The following is a 25948-nucleotide window of genomic DNA, read 5'->3' as shown; positions in this document are numbered from 1 at the left end:
CCTTGGCCCAAAACTCCAATTCCAAAACCAAGGCTACGTAGATGAAAAAAAAAAAAGCAAAGAAAATACCAACTGGCATCAAAAAATTACTGCAAATCTAATTTCATAACAACTGCTAGTAAGATTACATGAATATCTGGGGAAAAAAGAAAAAAAAAAGGAAACAAATGAGCTCTTGAGGAAAGAATTGGAAGGAGGATAAAATAAGAAGAGAGTGATCAATCTCACCCAAGCAATGAAGTACCTAAAAACTAACACAGAATAAACAAAAATCATTGACTCTATTAGACAACAAGAAACATTAGAATAAAATCCAAAGAGTGAAAAATTATAGAAGAAAATATAAGATATCTGATGTAAAAATATATTGGGCAAAAAGAGAGAATTTTAAAATCACTGGATTCCCTAAAAACCAAATTTTTCTAGAAGAGACCTGGGCACTATAATTCAATAAATCATAAATGAAAACAATTCATATCTAATAAGACCAAAGGGTAAAATAAAAAAGGAATACATTGAACATCTCCTGAAAGAAATCCTCAAAGAAAAAGACCCATGAATGCCCAAGCCAAAATCCAGAGTTCCTCTTCAAAGGGAAATATCCAGAAATATCCAGAAAGTAGCTGAAGTACAAAAGACCCACAGTCAGAATGACACAAGATCTGGCAGCTTCTGCTAAAAACCAGAGATCATGAAAAACAATATTCCAAAAGGCAAAAGAGATAAGACTTTCAATAAAAAAATAACTAAATCTGCAAAGTTTAGGATAATTGTACATGGGAGGAAATGGATTTATAATGAATGACATTTTCAAGCACTCCTAATAAAAAAAAAAAAAAAAAACCCAGTGCTGAATGGGAACTTTGAAATACTAACAAAAGACCAGAGAAACCTAGAAAGGTAAAGCTATTTGAGCAACCGGAAGAGCTCAAAGCTAAAATTCCAATGGAAGAGAAGAAACAAATATCCCTTCAAAATCTCAATGTCTTTAAAGGCCATTGAGAAATGGAACAAGAAACACAGAGGTTGGGGCAGCTAGGTGGCACAGTGAATAGAGCACCAACCTTGAAGTCAGGAGGACCTGAGTTCAAATTTGACCTCAGACACTTAACACTTCCTAGCTGTGTGACCCTGGACAAGTCACTTAACCCCAGGTACCTCAGCAAAAACAAACAAACAAACAAACAAAACCAGAGGTTCTGGAGTTGGACTGGTTTTGCTCTGAAGGTTTTAAGAGGGGCAAAAGAAGGGAGGACAAGAGGAGGAATACTAATATAGAAAGGAAGTAAAGGGTGGAATTCGTTATTTCTCATAATTGGGATGTGTGAAAAGAATGCTGCTGCTGTTGCCATTGCTTGTCCTTCATTCTCCAAGAGGACCACAGACAGCACAAGGGTGATGGGCTTGTGTGCAAACTGGACATAAAAAGGCGTAATCCTGAGTAAAAAAAAGGCAGCGGATGACCTCTGTATCTGAAACAGACAAAGGCAGGCTGAAGACAGTTTGGTACAGAAAGACTTCAAACTCAACAGAAAAACAAGTAGAACCCAAAGAAAGAACACTGGAAAATGAATATAAACTGGTTTTTTTTCTTCCTGGGTTATTTATACTTTCTGAATCCAACTCTTCCTGTGCAACAAGAGAACTGTTTGGTTCTGCACACATATATTGTATCTAGGATATACTGTAACCTATTTAACATGTATAGGACTGCTTGCCATCTGGGGGAAAGGGTGGAGGGAAGGAGGGGAAAAATCGGAACAGAAGTGAGTGCAAGGGATAATGTAAAAAAATTACCCTGGCATAGGTTCTGTCAATAAAAAGTTATTTTAAAAAATTAAAAAAAAAAACAAGTAGAAAAGGGGGAAGGCCAGGAGAGAAGAGTCACCAAAAAGCCAAGCTTTCTGACCCTCACCAGAAGCCTGGGGGAATGGGGTACAGGGAGAAAAGAAAGGAAAACTAAAGGGGCCTGAAAATGCCTCTTATAACATCTGAGGAATGACTAGACAAACTCCAGGATGTGAATGTAATGGTGTAGTAACTGCATTGTAAGAAATGTTAAAAAGAGATTTCTGGGTAGTATGAATTGATGCAGAAGGAAATGAGCAGAACCGAGAATGCATGTTATACAAGGACAAAAATATTGTAAAGAAAACAACTTTCAAAGATTTAAGAAGCCTGATCAAAGCAACAGCTTCAAAGGGGCTGGCAATGAAAGTGTAGTCTCCCAATGAGAGAACAAACCTGTTACGCAACTTCAGACACAAGGTGCTGGTTGAGACAAGACGTGGTCACTAATTTAGGTTAGTTTTGTTTGAAAGCTTATTTGTTACAAAGAGCTTTCCCTTTCCCTCTTTTCTCTGGGTTAATATTGGGGAAGAGAAAATTAAGGAGGAGATGGAGCTAGCAATAGTGAGGCAAAAGAAGAGAAGACCATTTCATCATTTTTTTAAAATGTGCAGAAAAGAACAGAAATTCTGAAGGAAGCACAGACAAGCAAGACGGTTTCTAAAAGTAACATGGAGAATTAGAATTATTTACTTTCAGCAAACAATATGAAACTGAGATTCATGATTTAATATAGAATCCTCTTTTTGTATTTTACTCTGGCTAAGAAAATGCTTTTTTGGGGGAGAGGGAAGATTAAGTGTATAAATTTTAAAACCTATAGAGGGATTCCAGGCTGACTCAACTCTTTTTTAGTTAACAAAACCAAAGAATCTTAATCAGAATCCAATGGATGCTTATATAAATAACTGATTCACCATGGATTTTAGATAATAGTGGAACATTTTCACAAGAAGTCAAATGTTGGTGAGTATGCTAATATTTTGACTAATACAGGATATATGTATGATTCATTCTTATTGGCAAAACAGAAAATTTCAAAATATATTTGATTCTGTTCTTCAAGTCACAAATCAATGTCCAATTAACTTTTTAAAATACCAACCTTAAAGAATAAACTACTCAATTTTAGTATATTAACTTTTAGATCTCCAATACTGTAAACCAGTATTTGGAGCCTGAGGTCATCTAGCTCAACTAGGTCCCTTACAAACCAAGTAGTAGGATCAGAGTTTGAATTTGGGTACCCTACTGCAAACGAAACATTCCTTCTACTATGGCACACAACCTAAAATAATTTTGAGCTTAAGACTTATCAAATATAATTTTTAACCTTATTCTGTTGGATTACCATGTTTTATAATACTGAAATTTACTTAATCAAGAATCCTATAAATATCTGAATGTATATATAATAGGGCTCAACCCACTTTGGACAGTCTAAACATTAGAATAATGATCAATTATTTTTAAAACTTTCTGGTAGATTGGTACCTATAATACAAAGTGTTAATTTTTTTTCTTTAAAATGGTGTATCCCTTTCTCAGGTTTTGTCTTCCTATCACATTTGATATTCCATGAATTATTACATATATTGGTTCAGATCATAAAACATGGAACAAATGGAAATGTGTGTGTTGATGGAAAGTGATTATTTGTAAGAAAGTGACCTAACTATGGCTTGTACAGATTGGAATTCTGGAACGATAGGAAGCCTCTCTAGTTAGCCTTCATTCAGTTTTGTAGATTAAAAATAAAAAGTACAGTTAAAAATTCAAAAATGTAGATGCCTTCCTAAATTGTTACAATGCTTTACCAAATCTACATGATACAATCAGTGATCAGCTATGTTATGGATTTAAGTAGGTTTCCAGGCTTTTTTTTTTTTTTAAGATTTAAGCATGTGGACATGTAACAACTAACACAAAATTTGTTTTTTCTTTTTTTATTACAAAAATCAGTACACATCACAAGTATTTAGTAGCCTTTCCAAGCCCAGCCCCAAGGGGAAAAACTATTTGTGGGAGGAAAGGAGGGAATTTTATTTTTCAGTTAAAATTAATTAAATATTTTTCTGCAGTATATTTTTCTCATAAAATTTTGTGCATGAATAATAATGAGGAATATTTTGTGAATTCAATGAGTAACCATGTTAATAGAACCAGGTACTTAATTTTTCTTTAAAGTTACTTGTATCTTAGGTAACTTAATGGGTCTGGGTTTCACATTATGTAATTGGTCTGTGGAACTCAAAAAGTTGGATCACTGAATTTAGGAATCTTTACATCCATGTCCCTGCCACAGAATACAAATGTCCAGGTATATATATATTCCTGGCTTTCTCTTCAAGGCTACTTTTGAAATTTGCTTTGCTAAATTAACAAGCAAAAGAATTATATTAGGTTCACAAAAGTACTGGGAATATAGAAAGTAGTGAAAAATTACACATCATTTTCCTTAGGGAATGAAGTGAGATTTTGCTGCTGGAAGGAAGAAACAATTCTGTGTGTGTGTGTGTGTGTGCGTGTGTGCATGTGTGTGTGTGTGTGTGTGTGTGTGTGTGTGTGTGTATAAAATCCACCTTCTCTCTTACCTTTTTCTTTTGAAGTGGTAAAATTAAGTGGGAAAAAGATTCATATGAGTTGCTATCAGTATAGTTCTAAATCAAATTCCACCATGTCTACCTTCTCCTATCCCACCCCCTCCTACCATATCTTGATTCAGGCTACACAGTTTTAGTGCCATATTTGTTTTCAGGTCTCTAAGGCTCAGAAATTTTAATAGAATTTGGAAGAATGCATTTTAATTTGCCTTTTAGATTCTTTGGTTCTCCATTTTTAGGCCAGAAAGCTTTTAAGTATCATATTCCCCTATAGTTAATGAAAGCAAATTCATAGTACTTACCACTTCAAGGAAGGTTGATGACATTCGTCCCCTTCCCCTATACCCTTTAAAAATGTTTCTCGCTTCTCTATAAAGACTCCATTGTAAAGACTAGACTATGATGGGACTTAATCATAATTGTATACATTTCTTCTTTCCAGTGACTGTTTATTATTCTGCATGTGATAGTGAAGGCATTAAAGATAAAAAAGCAAGCTTTTAAAGTACTGTTCTATATAAAAAGTAATAGGAGGCATTTTCATCTTTGTTCACATAATTTTTTTAAGCACACATTTTATCATAAGATTGTTTACACACCCCTACCAATTTGGTCAGAAATCATGTTTGATTTTGTTAGTAAAGTTCAATAGCCTGGTGGAATAGTATATTGGGTACACGTGATCCAAGAGATTAAAATACTGAATTCTGAAAGAAACTGGTTTATGCACTAAACGTTTTGTGCCTTGGTCAAAAATTAACATGATTTCTATATAAAAGGATAAAAAAAAACCCCAATGTTTATTCATGCTACTTTTCATCTATGTTTTATGTTATCCCGGATTGTTGAAATTTGTTCATTAAAGAAAATTTGATTGAAAAAAAAAAGGTGTATCCCAAGGAAGAGAACAGAGCCAAAATGGCAAGTAACAAGGAAGATCAAAACACAAATTCAGAAAAGGATAACAATGTCAAACCATCTACATGCAAAGTCTTAAGTAGGTGAATTGGTCTCAGGCCCAAAAAGACAACTGAGAAAACCTCCAAAAGGATTATAAAAATCAAATTAAGAGAGAAAGAAGAAAAATTGTGAAAAGAAATGAGAACATTGCAAGAAAATCATGAAAAAAAAAAGAGTCAAAAGTTTGGTAAAGAAAACACCAAAAATAGAAAAAAAAAGTACAAAAAAATCACTGAAGAAAATTGGCAGAAAAGAAAAGGAGAGACAAATGCTAATTGAAGAAAATAATTCCTTAATAATAAGAATTAGACAAGTAGAAGCTAATCACTCCATGAGACAACAAGAATCAAACAAAATCAAAAGAATGAAAAAATAGACAAAAATGTGAATTGTAAACAGATTGCAAAACTGATCCTGAGGAGAATTTAAGAATTATTAAGCTACCTGAAAACCATGGTCAAAAAAAGCCTGCACATTATATTTCAAGAAATTATTGGGAGGCAGAGCCAAGATGTCAGAGTAAAGATACAAACTCCCCCAAAATGCTCCAAATTGGCACCTTCCTCTTTGGAAACATAACCCCACTTTAACAAAGGGTTAAAAGCCAACTAATAGAGTAGGAAAATGAGCAGACAACAGAAAAGTTTCCGACCATAGAAAATGATAAGGAAGATCAAAACACACACTCAGTAGATGCCTACATCCAAAGCCTCCAAGAAAAATAAGAATTGGCTCAAAAGGGATTATGAAAATTAAGTAAGGAAATAGAGGAGTTAGAAAAAGATTTGAAATTAGTGCAAAAGAAAATACAAAAAGCTAATGAGAAGATTGCTTTAAAAAGTAAAATTGGCTAAATGGGAAAAGAGGTACAAAACCTCACTGAGAAAAATAATTCCTTAAAAATTAGAAAGGAGCAAATGGAAGTTAATGACTTCATGAGAAATCAAGATACAATAAACCAAAACCAAAAAAATGCAAAAATAGAAAAAAATTTAATTGGAAAAACAACTGACCTGGAAAATAGATCCAAGAAAGATAATTTAAAAATTACTGGTCTACCTGAAAGTCTTGATCAGAAAAAGATCCTGGAAAGAAATTATCAAGGAAAACCATCTTGATAGAATCAGGGAATAAAATAGAAATAAAAAGAATCTACTGATCACCTCCTAAAAGAGATCTCAACATGAAAACTCCTCAGGAATATTATAGCCAAATTCCAGAACTCCCTTTTAAGAAGAAAATATTATAAGCATCCAGAAAAAAAAGAATTCAAATATAGTGGAGCCACAGTCAGGATAACACAAGACTTAGCAAATACTACATTAAAGGACTGGAGGGCTTGAAATATGATATTTCAGAAAGTAATGGACTAGGATTACATTAAGAATCACCTACCCAGCAAAACTGAGTATAATCCTTCAGAAGAAAAGGTAGATATTCAATAAAATGGAGGATTTTCAAGAATTCATTATGAAAAGACCAGAGCTGAATGAAAAATTTTATTTTCAAATACAGGAGTCTGGAGAAACATATGGAGTTAAATCAGGAAAGTGATATCATAAAAGACTTAATAATGTAAATTTATCTGTTTACATTCCTATATAAAAGGATGATACTTTTAACTCTTTAGAACTTTCTCATTATTGTGGCAGTTAGGGAGGCGTATATATAGACAGAAGGCACAGGTATGAGTTAAATATGAAGGGATATCTTAAAAAATAGTGAAATTAAGGGGTGAGAGAGGACTGTACAGGGAGAAAGGAAAAGGGAGAAATGGAATGGTGTAAATTATCTGACATAAAAAAGAGGCAAGAAAAAGAGGGGAAGAGGGGGAGGAGAAAAGGGGAGTGAGTGAACCTTACTCTCATTAGAATTGGTCTCAGCAAAAGGGAGCTGGGAAAAGAATTTGTTTTTATGGCATGTCTGACTAGTGGAATGAATGATCTTGAGGTTCTTTTACCAGACTGGCTCTTGATTCTCCAGCTTGTCAGTGTCTAACTGACAATTTAAACTAGACATTTAGACAAATGTCAGATTAGAATGACATTTAGTCTAGCAGACTACAAAATTTTAAAACCTTTGAGGGACTGGCGTTTAGGGGGACAGAGTAGAAAAAATATATATTTAACACTTTCCCAAAAGCCATGGGAAGTTTTAAAATCATCACAGAATAAAAATAAAGTTCTCTTCAAGTATGACAAACTATAACTTAGTAAACTGCCTGCTAACATATCAACAGGGCTAAAGCAGTTTTCTCTCAAACATGCCACTATATTCATTCTATCTTCAAGAATCTCAACAGTACTCAGTTGTAAACTATATGAGAAATGAGACCTATCTTCACAATTAACTCAAGAATTACCATTAGCATATAAGCAATAGGAATGCTTTTAAAAAAGAAAAAGAAAAAAGAAAGTTTAAACTCTTCTATTTTTATAAATCTGTTTTAATGCCAATTATTAACAAACCTTTTTCATGCTAGTCAGTCATGCTAACCCCCACAAAGACCACAATTTTCCTTATGCTAGCAAACACTTAACATGAGTTCAACAAAAAGTAGGATGTTGTCGTCAATCAATAAACATTTACTCTGTGCCAGACAGTGTTAAGTATTAGAGATAGGGAGGGGGAAAAGGTCAGAAGACAGACCCTGCTCTCAAGGAGCTCATTATCTAATGAGATAAAAAGCATTATGTACAACAAGCTATGGGCAGGATCAACTGGCAATAAAAGAAAGGGCGGCATGAAGAAGGATGGGGAAAGGCTTTCAGGAAGTGGGATTTGAGCAGAAGCCTGGAGCAGGAATGAGGGAGAGCATTCCAGGCACTGTGGGAGGGGAGAGAGGAAGGTAACCCATGAAGACCCTAGAGCTTGGAGATGGAGCATCTTATCCAAGGAACAGCAGCAAGGAGGTCAGGGTCACTGGATCACAGAGGGTATTTGGGGCAGCAGGAGGGAGAGGGGGACCCCTAAAATGCAGATATTATGTAATAAAACAACTAACATTAAAACTCTCTCACAAGCCCAGAATCCACCTGATTCTTCATAAAATATAGACTGTTAACTTTAAATCTTCTGACTATGTTAAGGATATTTGATAACTTCCATGGTTACCATCGAGGTTCACCATTATCCTATTAAAAAGATTAGGATGCAGGCTAATGTCGACATCAGGGAATAATGACAGCTAACATTTATATAGATCTTTATGGTTTACAAAACACTTTGTGTGTGTGTGTGTGTGTGTGTGTGTGTGTGTGTGTGTGTGTAACCATATTTTATCCTTACAACAACCATGTGAGTACTCATTAGTATTATACCATGTTATAAAGATACTAAGTGTCAAGGAGGTTAAGGAACTAGCCCAGAGTCATTCAAATAGCAAGCATATGAGTTAGGATCTGAATTCAGGTCTTCCTGACTGAAAGTTATGATTGATATACTGGGCTATCAGGCTGCCTGGGAAGAACTGGAAAATTAATAAGTTATTCTTCCTCAATACATTTTAAGCCATAAATAAGTTCATCTACTCTTCTATAATTAACTCATCAAAAGGCTAATTATAAGCTAGAAGTTTTTTGAACTGCAGGCACAATACAGCCACATCCCGAAAACTAAAGTTTTGTTTTCCTCCAGCAAAATGAAGTCTGGAGAACTCACTGGAGTTACTGACTGCAGAGAAAAGCAAGAATTCTAGATGTTACAGCTGAATCAATAAACTAATCTCTCCAGTGAACAAGGCATGAAATATTCTCCAAACAAAAGTTATTTTGTTATAATTCCTCCTAAAATAAATTTTCATTAAAATCAAAAGCTGTTCACACACACAAAAAGCAAGAAAGGCATAAGTAATAGTACCAATATATTGTTAGCCTACGGAGAAGTACATTTAGCTCCAGATGTCACATTTAAGGAAAGATACTGACAAGCCATAAAGACAAATTCTTTCCCCAATTCCCTTTTGCTGAGACCTAAGAGTTCAGTATTTATTATACATACAGGCTTTAGTTACAAGAAGAAGATCCTAAAGTTCTGTCTGGTTGTTTTTAAAGGAATTGGTATGTTTTCACTGTCCCATTTCTATTTCGCAAGAACAAGCTGTTCCCCAAACCCAGCTCACTTTCCCTGGTGCTAGAAAGAAGGAGAAAAAGAATAAAGAGAGGGGAAATGGAAGAAAGGTTAGCGAAAGATTAGAGCCAAGCTCAGGAATACAGTATTTGATTTCAGAAAGGCCTGGAGAGATCTATAAACTGATGCTAAGTGAAGTGAATAAAACCAAGAGAATACTCTACACAGCAACAAGATTATGTGATGATCAACTCCACTGGAAGTAACTTTTTTCAACAATGAGATGATTCAGGCCAATTCCAATAGATCTGTGTTGGAAAGAGCTATCTGCATCCACGGAGAGGACTATGGGGACTAATTGTGGATATAACTTAGTATTTTCACTTTTGTTGTTGTTGTTTGCCTGCTTGTTTTTTATTTCTTATTTTTCCCCCTTTTTGATCTGATTTTTCTTGCATACCATGATAAATGTAGAAATATGTTTAGAAGAATTACACATGTTTAACCTATAGTTAACCTATATTGGATTGCTTGCTGTGTAGAGGAAGGGAGGGAAGGAGAAAAACTTGGTACACAAGGTTTTGCAAGGGTGAATGTTGAAAACTTTATCTTTGCATGTATCTTGAAAAATAAAAAGCTATTATTATTATTATTATTATTAAAAGGAATACTTCATTAAAGACTTAAAGCTTAAAAAAGTGAAATTACTTGTTCAACATCACAAAATAATTGGCAAAGGCAGTTCTCAGGCCTCCATTTCAAATCTAGATGGACTATCATGACCAGATCAATATCTATTCCAAAGAGCCAAACCATAGTTTTTTCCAAATTAGTGAATCCAGCTAGAGCTCTATATGACTGGGATAGTGTTTCAGGTGCCAGTTATACCAGTCCCAAAATGAAATAATGTAAGACTTTAGTAAAGGTGGAATATTTTTTGTTACATTAAAAATACCCTAAATCAACTATGTAAGCTCCTATGTGCCATATACAAGGCAAATGAGAAAATTGAATGTCACTGCCCTCAAAGAATTTATATTCTATCAGGGAAAACTGTGTGTGAATGTATGTATGTGTATTCTACTATCTCACATACACTAAATATGTAATATACATATATGGACACACATATACATATACATATATGTGTATATGTATATACTAAATAAATAAAAAGTGTTTAGGAAAGAACACTAGGTCTAGAGCACCAGGAAGAGGAAAGGCCTCTTGAAGAAGCTGAGTTGAGTCTTAAATAAGAATTCCTACAGACTGATCTAAGGAAGGTATATATTTCAGACACTGGGGATAACCAGTGTAAAGGCATGGAGCTGAGAAAAGGAAACTGCCAAGTATAAGGCATAGCAAGGAAGCCAACTTAACTGAACTTTAGGCTTGATGATGGTGTTGATGACATACAAAGCAGCTAAATAGCCCAGTGGAAAGAGAGCTGGACCTGGAGCCAGAGAAACTCTTCTTCCTAACTTCAAGTCTGGTCTTGGACACTTACTAGCTGTGTGACCCCAGGGAAGTCACTTAGCCGTCTGTGCCTCGGCTTCCTTGTCTATAAAATGAGCTGGAGAAGGGAATGGCCAACCACTCCACTACTTCTACCAAGAAACTTCATATGGGATCATGAAGACTTGGATACAACTGAAAAACAACACAACAATAAAACATAAGAAAGTTGTAACCAAGCTACAAAGAGATTTAAATGTCAAAGAGGAGTTTAAATTTGATCCTATAGACAAGTGGTTTCTTCTTGTCTTTTCCTGAGGAAATACAATATTGTCAGATCTGTACTTTAGGAAAATTATTTCAGAACATTAATTGTTATGGGATTGAAGCAGAGAGAACAACTAGGAAGCTGCTACTAGAGGTAATGAGGGCCTGAATTACACTGCTGGCTGTGAGAGTAGTGAGAAAGGGATGGATTTGGGATATGTTGTAGAAGGAAAAGTTGAGGATATTGCCAAGAATGAAAACTTAAGATAAGTAAAAGAAAAGTGAATGATCCAGGCAGAAATAGGATAATTTGGATGAGAGGTGGAATGGGGGGTAGAGCAGAGAAGATGAACTCTGTTTAGGACATTGTGAGTTTGAGATGCCTACAGAACATTCAATTTTGAAAAATCCAATAAGTAGCTGCTGATGTGGAATCAATGGTAAAAAGAAAGCCCAGAACTGGAGATTTAAATCTGGAAATTATCTGCATAAAGATGAGAAATCCATGTGAACTAATGAGGTCACCAAATAAGAGAAGAGAAGGGGACCATGGGCAGAGTCTTCGTATAGTAGGAATTTTGGTCAAGATGTGCTGAACAGTTCAAAGTGGGAACATGGATGCCCTTAAGTTTCCTAATTTTTCAAATAAAGCAACATGGAAAAGCAAAAGAACACTAGACTGGGAATCAGGAGATAAAGGCCACAGGCCCAGATCTGCCACTAGTTAGCTATTTAACCTTAGCAAAGTCACTTGAATTTGAAGCCCTTTTAGGACACAGATTAAACTCTATTGTTGTCCCATCATTTTTCAGTCATGTCTGCAGACCCCCTAGAAGTTTTCTTTGCAGAGATCCTGAAGCAGTTTGTCATTTCCCTCTCCAGCTCATTTCACAAATGAGGAAACTGAGGCAAAGAAGACCAACTGCTGTGCCCAGGGTCTCACAGAGGCTGGATTCAAACTTGGGAAGATGAGTCTCCCTGACTCCCAGCCCAGGGCTCTGAGCACTCTGGTGTCCCTGCTGCCAATCCTCCAATCATTCATGCCTCCATCCCAACAGTGCAAATGTATCTGGCCCTATCACACTTGTGCTGCCTAGTCTTTCAGGCTGTGCCTTGATCCACAGTCAGAATACTTCCTTTCATCTTAAACCTCTCTGGCTCCTTTCACCTTCTGGCCCCCATTGAGGCTCCTGGCTCTACCTTCTTTCAGAGGTCCTGACTGAGGCACAGGCAGTTGAAACACTCATTCTTCCCTACCTCCACTGAGCAACCTTTCCTGTTTTAAGGTACGGGTTATCCAAACTTACATCCAATCCAGATTCTACTCTACCCCTCTGCCTCCTCAGGGCATTTTCCTCTGTTAAATGAGTTCACTGACTAGCTTACAGTCTCTCTCCTTCCCTCCCTTGCTTTTGTACTAGGAGATTTCAACCTGTTACAGGTTAATACTCCTTAAATACAATATTCTCATTCTTGAATACACTCAATTCTCATTACTTACCCCTCCACTCCATCTCAGACAGAGACGGTCATATCCTTAATCTTGCCATCACTCATAAAGACAAACTGCTTCAGGATCTCTGCAAAGAAAACTTCTAGGGGGTCTGCAGACATGACTGAAAAATGAGGACAACAATAGAGTTTAATCTGTGTCCTGAAAGGGCTTCAAATTCAAGTGACTTTGCTAAGGTTAAATAGCTAACTAGTGGCAGATCTGGGCCTGTGGCCTTTATCTCCTGATTCCCAGTCTAGTGTTCTTTTGCTTTTCCATGTTGCTTTATTTGAAAAATTAGGAAACTTAAGGGCATCCACTCATTACACTTCCTTGTTCACAAATGCTCAAACTCCTTTATGTGATCCTAATCTTTTATAATTTCATTTTTTCCTCTTCCCAAAATTTCAATCAAGCAACATCGGCCCTTCCATCGTGATGTGCAGAACGCCTATTCCATAGGCAACAAACTTTCCTTCATCTTAAATCTTTTTTTCTCCAGTCCTTCCAAACATTGGAATCCTTCAATTGCATTCTTTATATCTCTTTGTATATCTCTTAGTCTTAGAGCTTAAGACTTACAGTAATACTTAGGTGCTTACTGACAAAAAAAACTGAGTAAATTGAGGGAGTAAGACTAGATGTTAAAATTTTCTTTTATCTGTAAAATTCAACAATTCTAGGATTCTTCTATTTGGTACCTGAAAAAAAAATCAGATGTTGTATCACCAGACATTCAAATACTAATGGTAAATAAATTACTTAGTTTTTGTACAATAATGTTAATTTAGCCACCAAAAACTATTTAATATGAAAAGAAGTTGTCAGATCTGAACTTTGTTAAATAATAAAGGAAGCTAGATAAAGTTACCATATTCAATTAATTTCATTTTAAAAAATTGAGCTGCTCAGGATGATTTCAGAACAGCCTGGAGAGACTTACGTGAACTGATGCTGAGTGAAATGAGCAAGACCAGGAGATCATTATATACTTCAACAACAATACCAGATGATGATCAATTCTGATGGACATGGGTCTCTTCAACAATGAGATAAACCAAATCAGTTCCAATAGAGCAGTAATGAATTGAACCAGCTACACCCAGGGAAAGAACTCTAGGAGAACTATGAACCACTACATAGAATTCCCAATCCCTCTATTTTTGTCTGCCTGCATTTTTTATTTCCTTCACAGACTAATTGTACACTATTTCAGTTTCTGATTCTTTTTGTACAGCAAAATAACTATGGACATGTATACATATATTGTATTTAACTTATACTTTAACATATTTAACATACATTGGTCAATCTGCCATCTGGGGGAGAGGGTGGGGGTAAGGAGGGGAAAAGTTGGAACAAAAGGTTTTGCAACTGTCAATGCTGAAAAATTACCCATGCATATATCTTGTAAATAAAAAGCTATTAATTTTTTTTAAAATGAGCTGCTGAAACTATAAATGAATGTGTGTACATATGTATACATATTCTATTTTCCAATAGAAAATATGAAAGATATTAAAATTATTGGTAACATACTATCAAGGCAATCAAAGGCAATATCAAGAAATATAAGTTAAATTCATCATTTAAAATCTTTTATAAGCATGCAGTTAATCACTATATTCACCAGTAGATGTCACCATATCATCATTAGTTACAATGAAAGATTTTTAGTAACAAAAAAGATACAACCCAAAATAGACTATTTCCTGGACTATGAGAAAGACTGTATAAAGATTCTATAAGTGAGTGTGAGCGGATATACACATACATACACACACACACACACACACACACACACACACACACCCAAGGTTTGCAGTAGTACATGCTGCATTGCTGACCACATGAAACTCCACCCTTGACTCCTCTTTATGGCACAAGACCTACCTCTCAGACTACATCCTATGGCTCTTTCACTGATTCCTTTTCCTCATTCAGCCCATTAATCTGTTAATCCAAATCCTTGGTATCCTGTTTTTCCTTGAAAATCTCATTCACAAATCACTATTGATCAGAGAAATGCAAATTAAGACAACTCTGAGATACCACTATACACCTGTCAGATTGGCTAAGATGACAGGAAAAAATAATGATGAATGTTGGAGGGGATGCGGGAAAACTGGGACACTGATGCATTGTTGGTGGAGTTGTGAACGAATCCAACCATTCTGGAGAACAATCTGGAATTATGCCCAAAAAGTTATCAAACTGTGCATACCCTTTGATCCAGCAGTGTTACTTCTGGCCTTATATCCCAAAGAAATACTAAAGAAGGGAAAGGGACCTGTATGTGCCAAAATGTTTGTGGCAGCCCTGTTTGTAGTGGCTAGAAACTGGAAATTGAATGGATGCCCATCCATTGGAGAATGGCTGGGTAAATTGTGGTATATGAATGTTATGGAGTATTATTGTTCTGTAAGAAATGACCAACAGGATGAATACAGAGAGGCTTGGAGAGACTTACATGAACTGATGCTAAGTGAAATGAGCAGAACCAGGAGATTATTATACACTTCGAGAACAATATTGTATGAGGATGTATTCTGATGGAAGTGGATTTCTTTGACAAAGAGACCTAACTCAGTTTCAATTGATAAATGATGGACAGAAGCAGCTACATCCAAAGAAAGAACACTGGGAAATGAATGTGAACTCTTTGCCTTTTTGTTTTTCTTCCTGGGTTATTTTTACCTTCTGAATCCAATTCTCCCTGTGCAACAAGAGAACTGTTCGGTTCTGCAAACATATATTGTATCTAGGATGTACTGCAACATATCTAACATATATAGGACTGCTTGCCATCTAGGGGAGGGCGTGGAGGGAGGGAAGGAGGGAGGGAGAAAATCGGAACAGAAGCGAGTGCAAGGGATAATGTTGTAAAAAAATTACCCTGGCATGGATTCTGTCAATATAAAGTTATTATAAAATAAAATAAAATATATAAAAATAAATTAAAAAAAAAAAAAGAAAATCTCATTCAGTGTTACAAATTCAACTTACTTCATTCAATGGGAGTATCTCCCAAATCTTCATCCCTATTCCTGCTCTCCTCTCCATGCTCTAGATTTCCAGTTTTCTACTAGAATTTCCATTTGGTTATTCCACTATAATTACTTCAAACTAAATCCATTAAAAAACAACAACAACAAAGAATAGTCTTTCCAAAAACAAAACAAAAAATGTTTTCCTTCTTAACTTCCTTGTTTTTTCTGTCAATGGTGTATTCTCTGATACCTAGTGCTAGGAAAATTAGAAGCTTGTCTACCATTCTGTTTGATTTGAAACATATAATCACTTGCCAATACAAATACTTGATTTGTATAACTATTTTATATACCTGGGATCACGTAAAAATTTCTCAAGTGAACAGGGATTGTGACTAGAAAAAGTTCTGCATTCTTTTCAATAGGAATGTCTGGAAATTCTTTCTACCTGACACTGTAAAAAACCCAAGCCCAAGGCCCATCAGTCATATGTGTCACACAACACTCCTGAATGCAGCCCAAATAAGATTAAAATGTAACTGTTATATTTAAGAAAATTAAAAGCATAAAAAAACATAGGTAATGTCAACATGTGGTTTTCTAAGTTAAAATGCAGCCTGACTTTAGTGACACTGGCTTCTATGTACATTTGCACTTTTTATGAATATCCTGTCTTTTTTGTTGTTTTTGTAATTTTGCCATCTTAATAAGAGACAATCTTATCTATATTTATCAATAAAGAAACCATAGTTCTCCCATAGAATTATGTCAGTTTTTCTGGATAAGTCATTCCTGCTAATAAGTCTACATTTTTTTTACCTTTTGGAATAGTATCCAATCCTCTCCACTACTTTGGTTGTCTTGTGTGATCCTGACAGTAATTTTTCTATGTGTAAACTTTTATTTTGTTACTTGAAGCATTTTTTTTCATATCTAAAAAAGCTCTGGATTTTGTCCATGATGTTCCCAGGAGTCTCATTCTGAGGTTCATTCAGAAGCTGACAGTAAAATGTATTTCTCCTTTGCTTCTTGTTCTAAGTGATCTAAGTAGTTTTATTTCATGATTTCTTGAAATAACAATATTTAGGGTTTCTTAGTTATGACTTACAAATTCTTAAATTATCTCTGCTTGATCTGTTCCCCAGGTCATTTGTTGTTTTTGTTTTTGTTTTGTTTTGTTTTGTTTTTATGAGATAGATATCTAACGTTTTTGTTTTTTCAATCTTTTGTCTGTTTTAGTATTTCTTCTTGTCTGATATAGACATTAACCTCCTATTTGGTCCATTCTAATTTTCAGGAGTCTGTTGCTTGGTGTAGTTAGTACTTTCTTGGTCATGCTCATTATTCTCTTTCCAAGCCTCTTCTCTCCAACATTTATTTCTTTTCCATTCCTTTCTTCAATTATTCTCACTTCATTAATAATAGTATTTTAAACTCCACCTCTTTCAAACTTTCTAGCTAAATTTGTGTCCAAGCTGTGTTTGCCTTTGAAGATCGTTGTTTACTTATAGATCTTTTAGAACTTATTCCCTTCTAGGTTTGCATCTTGTACATCCAGAACCTCATAATAGCTCTTTTATATCTTATTTCATGTAGTCATTCTTTCAATGATCTGCTCAGCTGCCTTGCTGGGAGCTTTTTCAAAGTGAATCTGTGACCCAGTATCCTCTGGGAGATGTCCTGGTACTTTTCTGGGTAGGACATGAGACCACATACTGCTCTGGATACTTGTAAGACTCAGGTTTACACTGAGTCCTAGTCAATGGTCTAGACCCTGCACTGCTTGCCTTTCCTGAGTTCAAGATCTAATCTAGGTATCATCTGGAGTTCTGATTCTGAATCTGTGTCACTGGCCTGCCCTGTTACAGTTCCTACTCTAGTCCCTTTTTTGTTGTTCGGTCATGTCCAACTCTTCATGATCACATGGATTATAGCATATCAGATCCTTCTATCTTCCACAACCTCTCAAAGTCTGTTCAAGTTCATGTTCTCTGTTTCCATTATACTTATCTATCCACCCAACACTCTGCTATTCCTTTTTATTTTTGTTTTCAATCTCTCTCAACATCAGGGTCTTTTCCAAAGATTCCCATTTTCTCATTATATGGATAAAGTATTTAAAAAGCAGTTTTGGTGTTTTTCCTTTTGTGAATAGTCTGAATTAATTTCTTTAAGTACTATTCAAGGGACTCTTTTAAAAAGTCTTCTCCAGCACCATAATCTGAAAGAGTCAATTTTGCAGTGCTCAGCTTTCCTTCTAGTCCAAAGCTCACAGCCACACATTGCTAATGAAAAATCCACAGCTCTGACTTTTGTCCCCAAGGTGATTTTGATTTCTCTGCTTGTTAGTAGGATGTTCAGATTTGCCATAGCTTATCCTTCAAAGAATAAGCGTCTTAGCTGGGAAAAAAAAATTTGCAGCTAATGTTTCTGATAGAGTCCATTTCTAAAATATATAGAGAACTGTATCAACTTTATAAGAATATAAGTCATTCCTCAATTGATAAATGGTCAAAAGATAAGAACAGACAATTTTAAGACTGATGAAATTAAAGCCATTTCCAGTTACATGAAAAAATGCTCTAAAATTCTATCCAGAGAAATGCGAATTTAAACAATTATAAGGTATTACTTCACACCTCTCAGATTAGCTAAAATGACAAGAAAAGATAATGATAAATGTTGGAGGGGATATGGGAAAACTAGGACACTAATACATTGTTGATGGAATTGTGAAATGATCCAACCATTCTAAAGAACAATATAGAACTATACCCAAAGGGCTATGAATCTTTTGATCCAGCAGTGCTACTACTGGGTCTGTAGCCTAAGAATATCATAAAGGAGGGGAAAGGATCCACACGTGCAAATTTGTAGTGGTAAAGAACTAGAAAATGAGTAGATGCTCATCAATTGGGGAATAGCTGCATAAGTATATGCATATATACTTTTATGGTATATAAAAGTAAGAAATATTATTGTTCTATAAAAATGATGAACAAGCTGATTTTAGAAAGGCCTAGAAAGATTTATACGAACTGATACTGAACTGAACTAAATAAATAGAACCAGAAATACAGTGTACACAGTAACAGTAAAATTATACGATGATCAACTATGAAAGACTTGATTCTTCTCAATAGTTCAGTGATCCAAGGCAATCCCAATAAACTTTGAATAGAAAACGTTATGGGCATCCAAAGAGACCTATCGAGAATGAATGTAAATAACACATGCCGTGTTCACTTTTTTTCCCTTCTGTTTTTTCCTCTCGTGTGGTTTTTCCCTCTTGTTCTGATTTTTTCTCCCAACATGATTCATCAAGAAATGTGTATTTTAAAAAATAATACACATGTATAACCAGAAAAAATAAAATTTAAAATAAACTTAAAACAAAACAGAATAAGAGTCTTTTGATTTCATGGCTAGTCACCATCTGCAGAGATCTTTGACCCCAAGAATATCAAATCTGACAGTGCTTCCAGTTCGTCTCCCTCTTTTTGTTAAGAAGTAATAGGATCAAGATCAGTTGTCAAGATACTAGTTTTTTTACATGAGCTTTCAAGTCAGCTTTTATATTCTCCTTTTTCATCCTTATTGAGCTTCTGAAACACCTGTAGATCAAATTTATGATCTTAAGCTAGAAAGATGGTGCACTATAGTTTCTTCTTTAAGTTAGCATTCACTACTCAAATTGGTTTTCTCCTTATATCATTGTTGGAGTAAATGTCAGGACAGCTTGGCTATACTGCTTCCTCCTAATCTGCATCTTGGCTGCATATTCTGCAATTTCTTTTCAATATCCATTACCACCAGGACAGCTTTAGTCTTTTTATAGTCTCAGACTACAGACTACCTGTAGCTCTCACCTATAGCTCATCCCATCTCCAAAAGTAGATTACTCTAATAGCTTCCCAAAGAGAAGCTTAATCTCCCAGACTAATCATTATTTCCATCTTCTGATTTTTCTCCTCAAAAACCCTGGGGCTCCCCACTTTAAAGATCAAATTTAAACTCAATGGGATGATTTGAAGGTATTTCATCAATTACCTAATATGTCTTTCTAACCTTATCATCTTCTACCTTGTTATGCAAAACTAAGCTTCAGCCACACTGAATAGTGAATAACTATATCCTCAGAACTTGCACTTTCCCACCTTCATACCTTTGCTTATGCCATTTTATATCCTGAAATTCATCCACAGAATCTCATAATTGGAAGAGACTTCAAAAACCATCTAGTCCAGGCAGGTTCTTAATCTTTTTTTAATATGAGAGGGTTTCCCTTTGACACAATTTGATGAAGCCCCTGGACTTCTTTCCAGAATAATGTTTTTAAAATGCATAAAATAAAATAAATAGGATGACAAAGGAAACCAATTATATTGAAATACAGCTGTGGGAATATTTTTTAAACAAGTTCATAAACCCTAAGTTAAAAATCCCTGACAAAGTCAAATCCAAAACTGAACAAGAATCTACATTATGAATGTGTCGTGCTTTTTCAATTTTTTTTTTGAGGGGAGGAAATATAGAAAGAGAAAGTAAGAATGAAACAGCCCCCCCCAAAAAAAGAAAGGGGAAACATCATTGAAGTATTTTAATGCAGAGAACACTAATATCAGAAGATTTTTTTTAAAGGTACACTTCTAAATGTCATATTTTAATAACTAATAGAACTGCACATAATATACTATGATGCACAATTCTTTTGGGTTTTTTTTTTACTTAATGGAAATGTCCACTTTATTTGGTGTTTACCTTCATCTCCTTTATAACACTCCTGACAATTATCATTCAGACCAACTAAAGCCAGTGCCAAGGAAGGGGAATCTGCCTCCTCTTGAGGCAGCTGAACATATTTTTTGGACCCTTCAATTAGCAAGTTGGCTTTTCATCTAGCTCAAATCCACCTCTGCTGCTTCTATTCATTGCTCTGGAGCCAAGTCTAATCACACATTTCAAAGATTTGAAAATAGCCCCCTTTCTCCTATAGCCCCCTTTCTCCTAGACCTTCTTGGAGCTAAACATGCCACTGCCCTCTCCTTCATGTGTCATCCTAGCTGTCCTGTTCTGAGCACTCGCCAGCTTGTCTACTTCCTCCCCTAGCACATAACCCTCGATGCTTAGAGGGCATCCACAGCAGTGCCGGCCTGGCAGCCACCATGGCCTCTCCTCGATGAAATCCTGTACCTCTTGCTCATCCAGATGTTTCCTATCCAGCCCCTTAATAATACATTCTAGGATTTGGCCAGGAATGAAAGTCAAGTTAATGGGTCTATAATTTTGGAGTTCCATTTACCTTTTTCAATAGTGTCTCTCCCATCTTCCATGACCATTCAAAGGTCACCCACAATCAGGTAACTCATCCAGGACAAATCTATCCCTGAAGATGGTCTTATCTTTTCTTTAATTCACCTATGTTCACTAATACAGCCATTAAAAAAAAAAACTTCTTTATTATCCTTAGTTTTCTCTGCCAGCCTTAGCCTTAATATTCCTGATACTATTCCTACAGGACCATGTAACAACTCTATATTCCCTCCCCATTACTTTCCTTCACTTTCATCTTCTGTACATGTATTTTTAAAATTAAAAAAATTTTAATCAGCAAAAAATCTGCCTTCTTCCCCATCCTCCACCATAGGAAGAAAAAGAAAAAGAAAACCCTGGTTACAAACATATATAGTCAAGCAAAAAAAAAAAAATCTTGTTCCATGATCCTCCAAAAGTTTCCTGACCCTGAATTCTTTCCCCTCTCTTATAGGTATATAAACCTACCTTATAGGTAGGTATAATGTTTCATCCCTAGTTGTCTGTATTCATGACTGATCGTTATGTTAATTGGAGTTCCCAATGCATTTAAAGATGTATGTCTTCACAACACTATTGTCACTCAATCAAAGTGTTCATTTGGTTCTGCTCACTTCACTCTGCATCAGCTCATACAATTCTTACCAAGTTTCTCTAAAAGCATCCCCTTTACTGTTTCCTATTAGACACTAATATTCTGTCATATTTATATGCCATGACTTGTTCAACCACCCCACAAGTGATCTGTTTCTGACTTTTTGCCACCCAAAAAGATAAATACTTTTGTACATCCTTTAGAATTTGTTTTAAGAATAATCCCTCCCTTAATGGACTCTACCGCTTATTTTCCCTTTCTTTATCCTCCTTTTCTCTTACTTTCCTGTGTAGTATTTCTATATACATATATCGTTTGTGTATGTGTGTGTGTGTGTGTGTGTGTGTGTGTGTGTGTGTATTTCTGTACCCAGTTCTGTATATGTGTTCTCTCCTCCCCTGGACCAGTTCAGATAAGAATGAGGTTCAAGTGTCAATTCGCTCTCCTCAACCTTTCATTTGTTTGTACAGATCCCTCTTCAGTTCATCAAGGATTCATGACCCGAAACCAGAGAATAAGCAATAGAATTATCAGAAGGTACCTATTCCTATATCCTACACAAATGTTGGTTGCTTTCTGCTGGCTGCAAGACTTCTTGCCCCAGGATACAGCCTCTTTCTACAATGAAATGCTCATATAGCATGCTACTGGTCTGGATCTGTGAGGCCTGTGAGACTGGCTATCTGTTTCACTATTCTGACCTGGGCTGGGAAAATAACTTTTTTTGTTGTATTTCCCAATCAGGATTCAGTCTGGCACATTTTCTAGATGTGTCTGAGTTATTCACTACATATGTTTATAAAATCTAAATTTTTACTACATTCTGTGTATCCATCCATGTTCTGTTCCTTTCCTCATCAAAACTGCCTTTTTGTGTCTTTGGTATTTCATTCTTGCTACTTTCCTAACCCTTCCAGGCAGACTTTACTTGTAGATTTTTAGTTCACAAAATCCTCCCTAATTTCTCTGAAATCTCTGAAATCTGTCATGCAGAAATCTAAAATGCTATCAGACTACATTTCCTCTTTTCCCTTATCACAACTTCTAAGATGGAAAGTCAACTTCTCCTTAAAGTCTCCATCATTTCTTCTTTAGAAATCAATTCCTGCACAGTTGTGACAATCAGGCCCAGAATAGCTATTGCCTTGATGCTTCCTCCACATTTTGGAGATAAGTCAAGAATCTGCTTTGCAGATCCAGAGCCCCAACAAAAGTCGGGATAACTGGTCTCGTTACTATGGCGGGCTTCTGAGTGGCTCCCTTTGTTCATTTCTTCCTTCTGTCCCAATAATGTGGAATAGATACCAATGACAAGATTATCTCCACCTCTGCTGGACTTCACTATCCTACTCTCTTCAACCTTCTTCCCCCAGATTTTTTCAAAACAGCCTAATTTCAACTTTCTCCTTCAATCAACTTTTATTAAGCACAATGTATCAGACACTGTGGCAATGAGGACACAAATGCAAAACTGGGCATGTCCCTATTCTTGGGGAGCTTCCATTGTCCTAGGAGGATACAACATTTCCACTGAGAAGTAAACACAAAATACATACACAATACATACATAATGAATGGGGAAGAGAGAGAGCAGCAGCACTAACAAGTAGGAGAATCAGGAAAAGCTTCTTGTAAGAGGTGATACTTGAGCTAAGCCTTCTAGGAAGCTCAGGGTTTCCAAGAAGTAACAGAATGCATTCTGGGCCTTAGAGACACCCATGCAAAGGTAAAGATAGTCAGAAGAGTACACATGCAACAACAAATCAATTAGTGAGGCTGGAGTGTAGAGTGCATAAGGAGGAATAGATCAAGTGAGACAGACTGTCAAACAGATGAATTTGTATTTTATCCTAAAGGAAACAAGAGGTTACTGGCAAGCAGAAGGATAAGCTGGTTAGGCCTATGCTTTAGGAACTGCAATAAGGACTCCATTTCTGTCTCCCTCAGGAACATTCCTCAACACCTAAAAACTCCTCATCTTGGAACATCTCCTCTGATCCTAGAATATCCTTCATCCTCTGAAGTCTTCTCACCCTGTATTGTCTCTTTGCCATGCTGGACCACTTCTCCCTCTGGTGAGGTCCTCCTGGTACCTTCATTTGCAGTCACCCGTCATTTTGTTCCCCACCTGTGCTTCTCACTCATCTGACTTCGCACCTCCCCCAAGGACTTCCAGGCCTCCTACCTTCCTCTTTTTGCTGTCTACCCTCATTAGATGGTAAGCTCCTTGAGAGCAAGGGCTGTCCTTTTTGCTCATTTGCTTAACATCCCCAGTTTCACACAAAACCTGGCATGCAAAGGACTCCACTTAATAAATGCTTGTTACCTGGCCTTGCTAACCATATGGAAGATGTTAGGATAAAAAAGCAACAGTAAAGAAGCTATTGTTCAAGCATGGCTCAGATTAATGTTATAAGGTGAATCGAGAGAAAAAGACAGGTGAAGGAGTCATAAGAAAGGTAACAAAAAAAGAGCCTAGATACTATTTTACAGGAAATCTTCAAAGAGAACTGTCCAGAGGTAATAGAATCAGAAGGGAAAATAGGCATTGAAAGAATTCATTGAACACCTTCTAAAAAAGACCCTAAAATAAAAACTCCAAGGAATACTGTCGCCAAAATTTAGAACTATCAGATTAAGGAAAAAATATTACAAGATAACAAGCTCTGCTTTGTGTTGAGTTTAAGATATATATGGGACATCAAGGGAAAGACATCAAGCAGGCAGCTAGAGATGCAAGATGGAACTGAAGAGAGAGAGGGGCTCCTATGCTGACATGGGAGCCATATGCATGGAAGTAATTTCTAAATCCACACAAACTGATGCTATCACCCAAAAGGTGCACAGATTGTTGGAAACTCAATGAATCTAGGATACACCCAACAGTAAGAGTAGGGAATATGCGTGATGAACTTAAAAGAGACTAAGAAGGCTCCTTCTAACCAAAAGAGAGCCAAAAACAGAACAAAGCTCCAAAAAATACAGAAACGAAAATAGAGAGAGAGAGAGAGAGACAAAAATCCAGAAGACGACTATCAACAATGACAAATACTATTACTGAGAGGTCATAAATAGAGAAAAAGCCATTCGATTTAGCAACAAAGAGTTCATCAGTGACCAAGCAGAAAAACCGTTTATGAGCAGCAGGGCAGAAGGAGAGGTTAAAATTAGGGGAAAAAAGTAAAAGAAGATAACTGAAGGGAAAGCTCAAGGAAGTGACTAGAGGGCCTGGTATCAACAATGCTTCAAGCCAGCCATTCCCCCTCCTCCCCCCAGTTTTCCCTATTTTCCACACCAGATCTTCAGAGTTCACAGCCCTCAAGAAACTAAAGTACTGAGCTTCGGAAATCCTATCAGAAGGCCAGGCTGCCCTGATTGGTGGGGACCAATAGATTCCCTGGCATTTTCTTGCTATTTCTATCACTCCCTCCCTTTCCCCAGACATGCCAGTGTTCCATCTTTTATTTAAAGCCACTGCTTCTAGACAGAATGAGTCAATCATTTGTCTTATTGTTCCACTGACTCTCCCTAAGACTTCACAAATAAACATTCCCTTCCTGGGCTACCCACTCTCCATGTCATAGCCCCTTAAGGGCAAGAACTGCCTCACTTCTGCCTTAGCCCAATACCTCCCATGTACTGAGTGCTTAAAAATGCTTCTTCAGTCATTCATGTGTGCATTATCAATCTACAAAAATTGAAGCAAAAGAGAAGGGGTAGGTCTCATTTCACCAAGTTTTAATAATTACTGTGAGGCCAAATCTGATTCCTTGTACCAGGAGCACTAGATCATTCAAAAAATGGGTCACTCACAGAAAGGGCAAGTCAGCATATCTGAAGCATCCTGAGGAAGAGGCAGGAGACATCATGCATGTGTCAGGCAAGTCAAATCACCATCCCCATCCTGACCAGAATCTCAGATGCAAATAACTCATTTGGGCACAACAAGGTCTCTATTCCAGTACCCTCGGCCATCATCCCTGGAAGGTGCATCCTGGAAACACTCCTTACCATTATAGTCAAAGATATCTCTCCCAATTCTCAAATCTTGTCAACAAGAGACTTACAATCTCCTAAAGAAGATATCAAAAGGTCCAAAAGCAAATATAATACAAAATGGCACATAAGAGGGGAAAAGGAAAACTGTTCCAGGAAAATGTGAGGAAGAAAAGACCACTTTCAGCTAGATAAATCAGGAATGTTTCAGGAGGTGAGCCATGTAGGATGACCTTTCCCTTTGCTGCATCTACCGGACTCCTAAACCTAAACAGTCTTCAAGGTCTAGCTCAATATTATTCAAAGTGCTGTGCAATTTCCTAAATGCAATCCAGACTTTCTCCTAAGCCCACCTTACTGT

The 25948-nt window shown here is 36.3% G+C and overlaps 1 protein-coding gene across 5 annotated transcripts in view; it reads right to left on the bottom strand.

The window, feature by feature from the left end:
- CLSTN1 (calsyntenin 1) overlaps window positions 1-25948 on the bottom strand; it is a 97831-nt gene that overhangs the window by 44945 nt on the left and 26938 nt on the right. The window contains exon 1 of one of the 5 annotated variants that reach the window (XM_051988610.1): window positions 12703-12730. The exons of the other annotated variants lie outside the window; for them this stretch is intronic. Coding sequence (XP_051844570.1) covers window positions 12703-12715 — 13 coding nt within the window. The 5' untranslated portion in view covers window positions 12716-12730. Of the gene's footprint in view, window positions 1-12702; window positions 12731-25948 lie in introns of those variants that run through there. 5 annotated transcript variants of the gene reach the window in all.

Source organism: Antechinus flavipes, chromosome 3 (genome assembly GCF_016432865.1).
Source record: "Antechinus flavipes isolate AdamAnt ecotype Samford, QLD, Australia chromosome 3, AdamAnt_v2, whole genome shotgun sequence".
NCBI classification, from domain to species: domain Eukaryota; kingdom Metazoa; phylum Chordata; class Mammalia; order Dasyuromorphia; family Dasyuridae; genus Antechinus; species Antechinus flavipes.
This window is presented reverse-complemented; position numbering and strand designations above follow the sequence as displayed.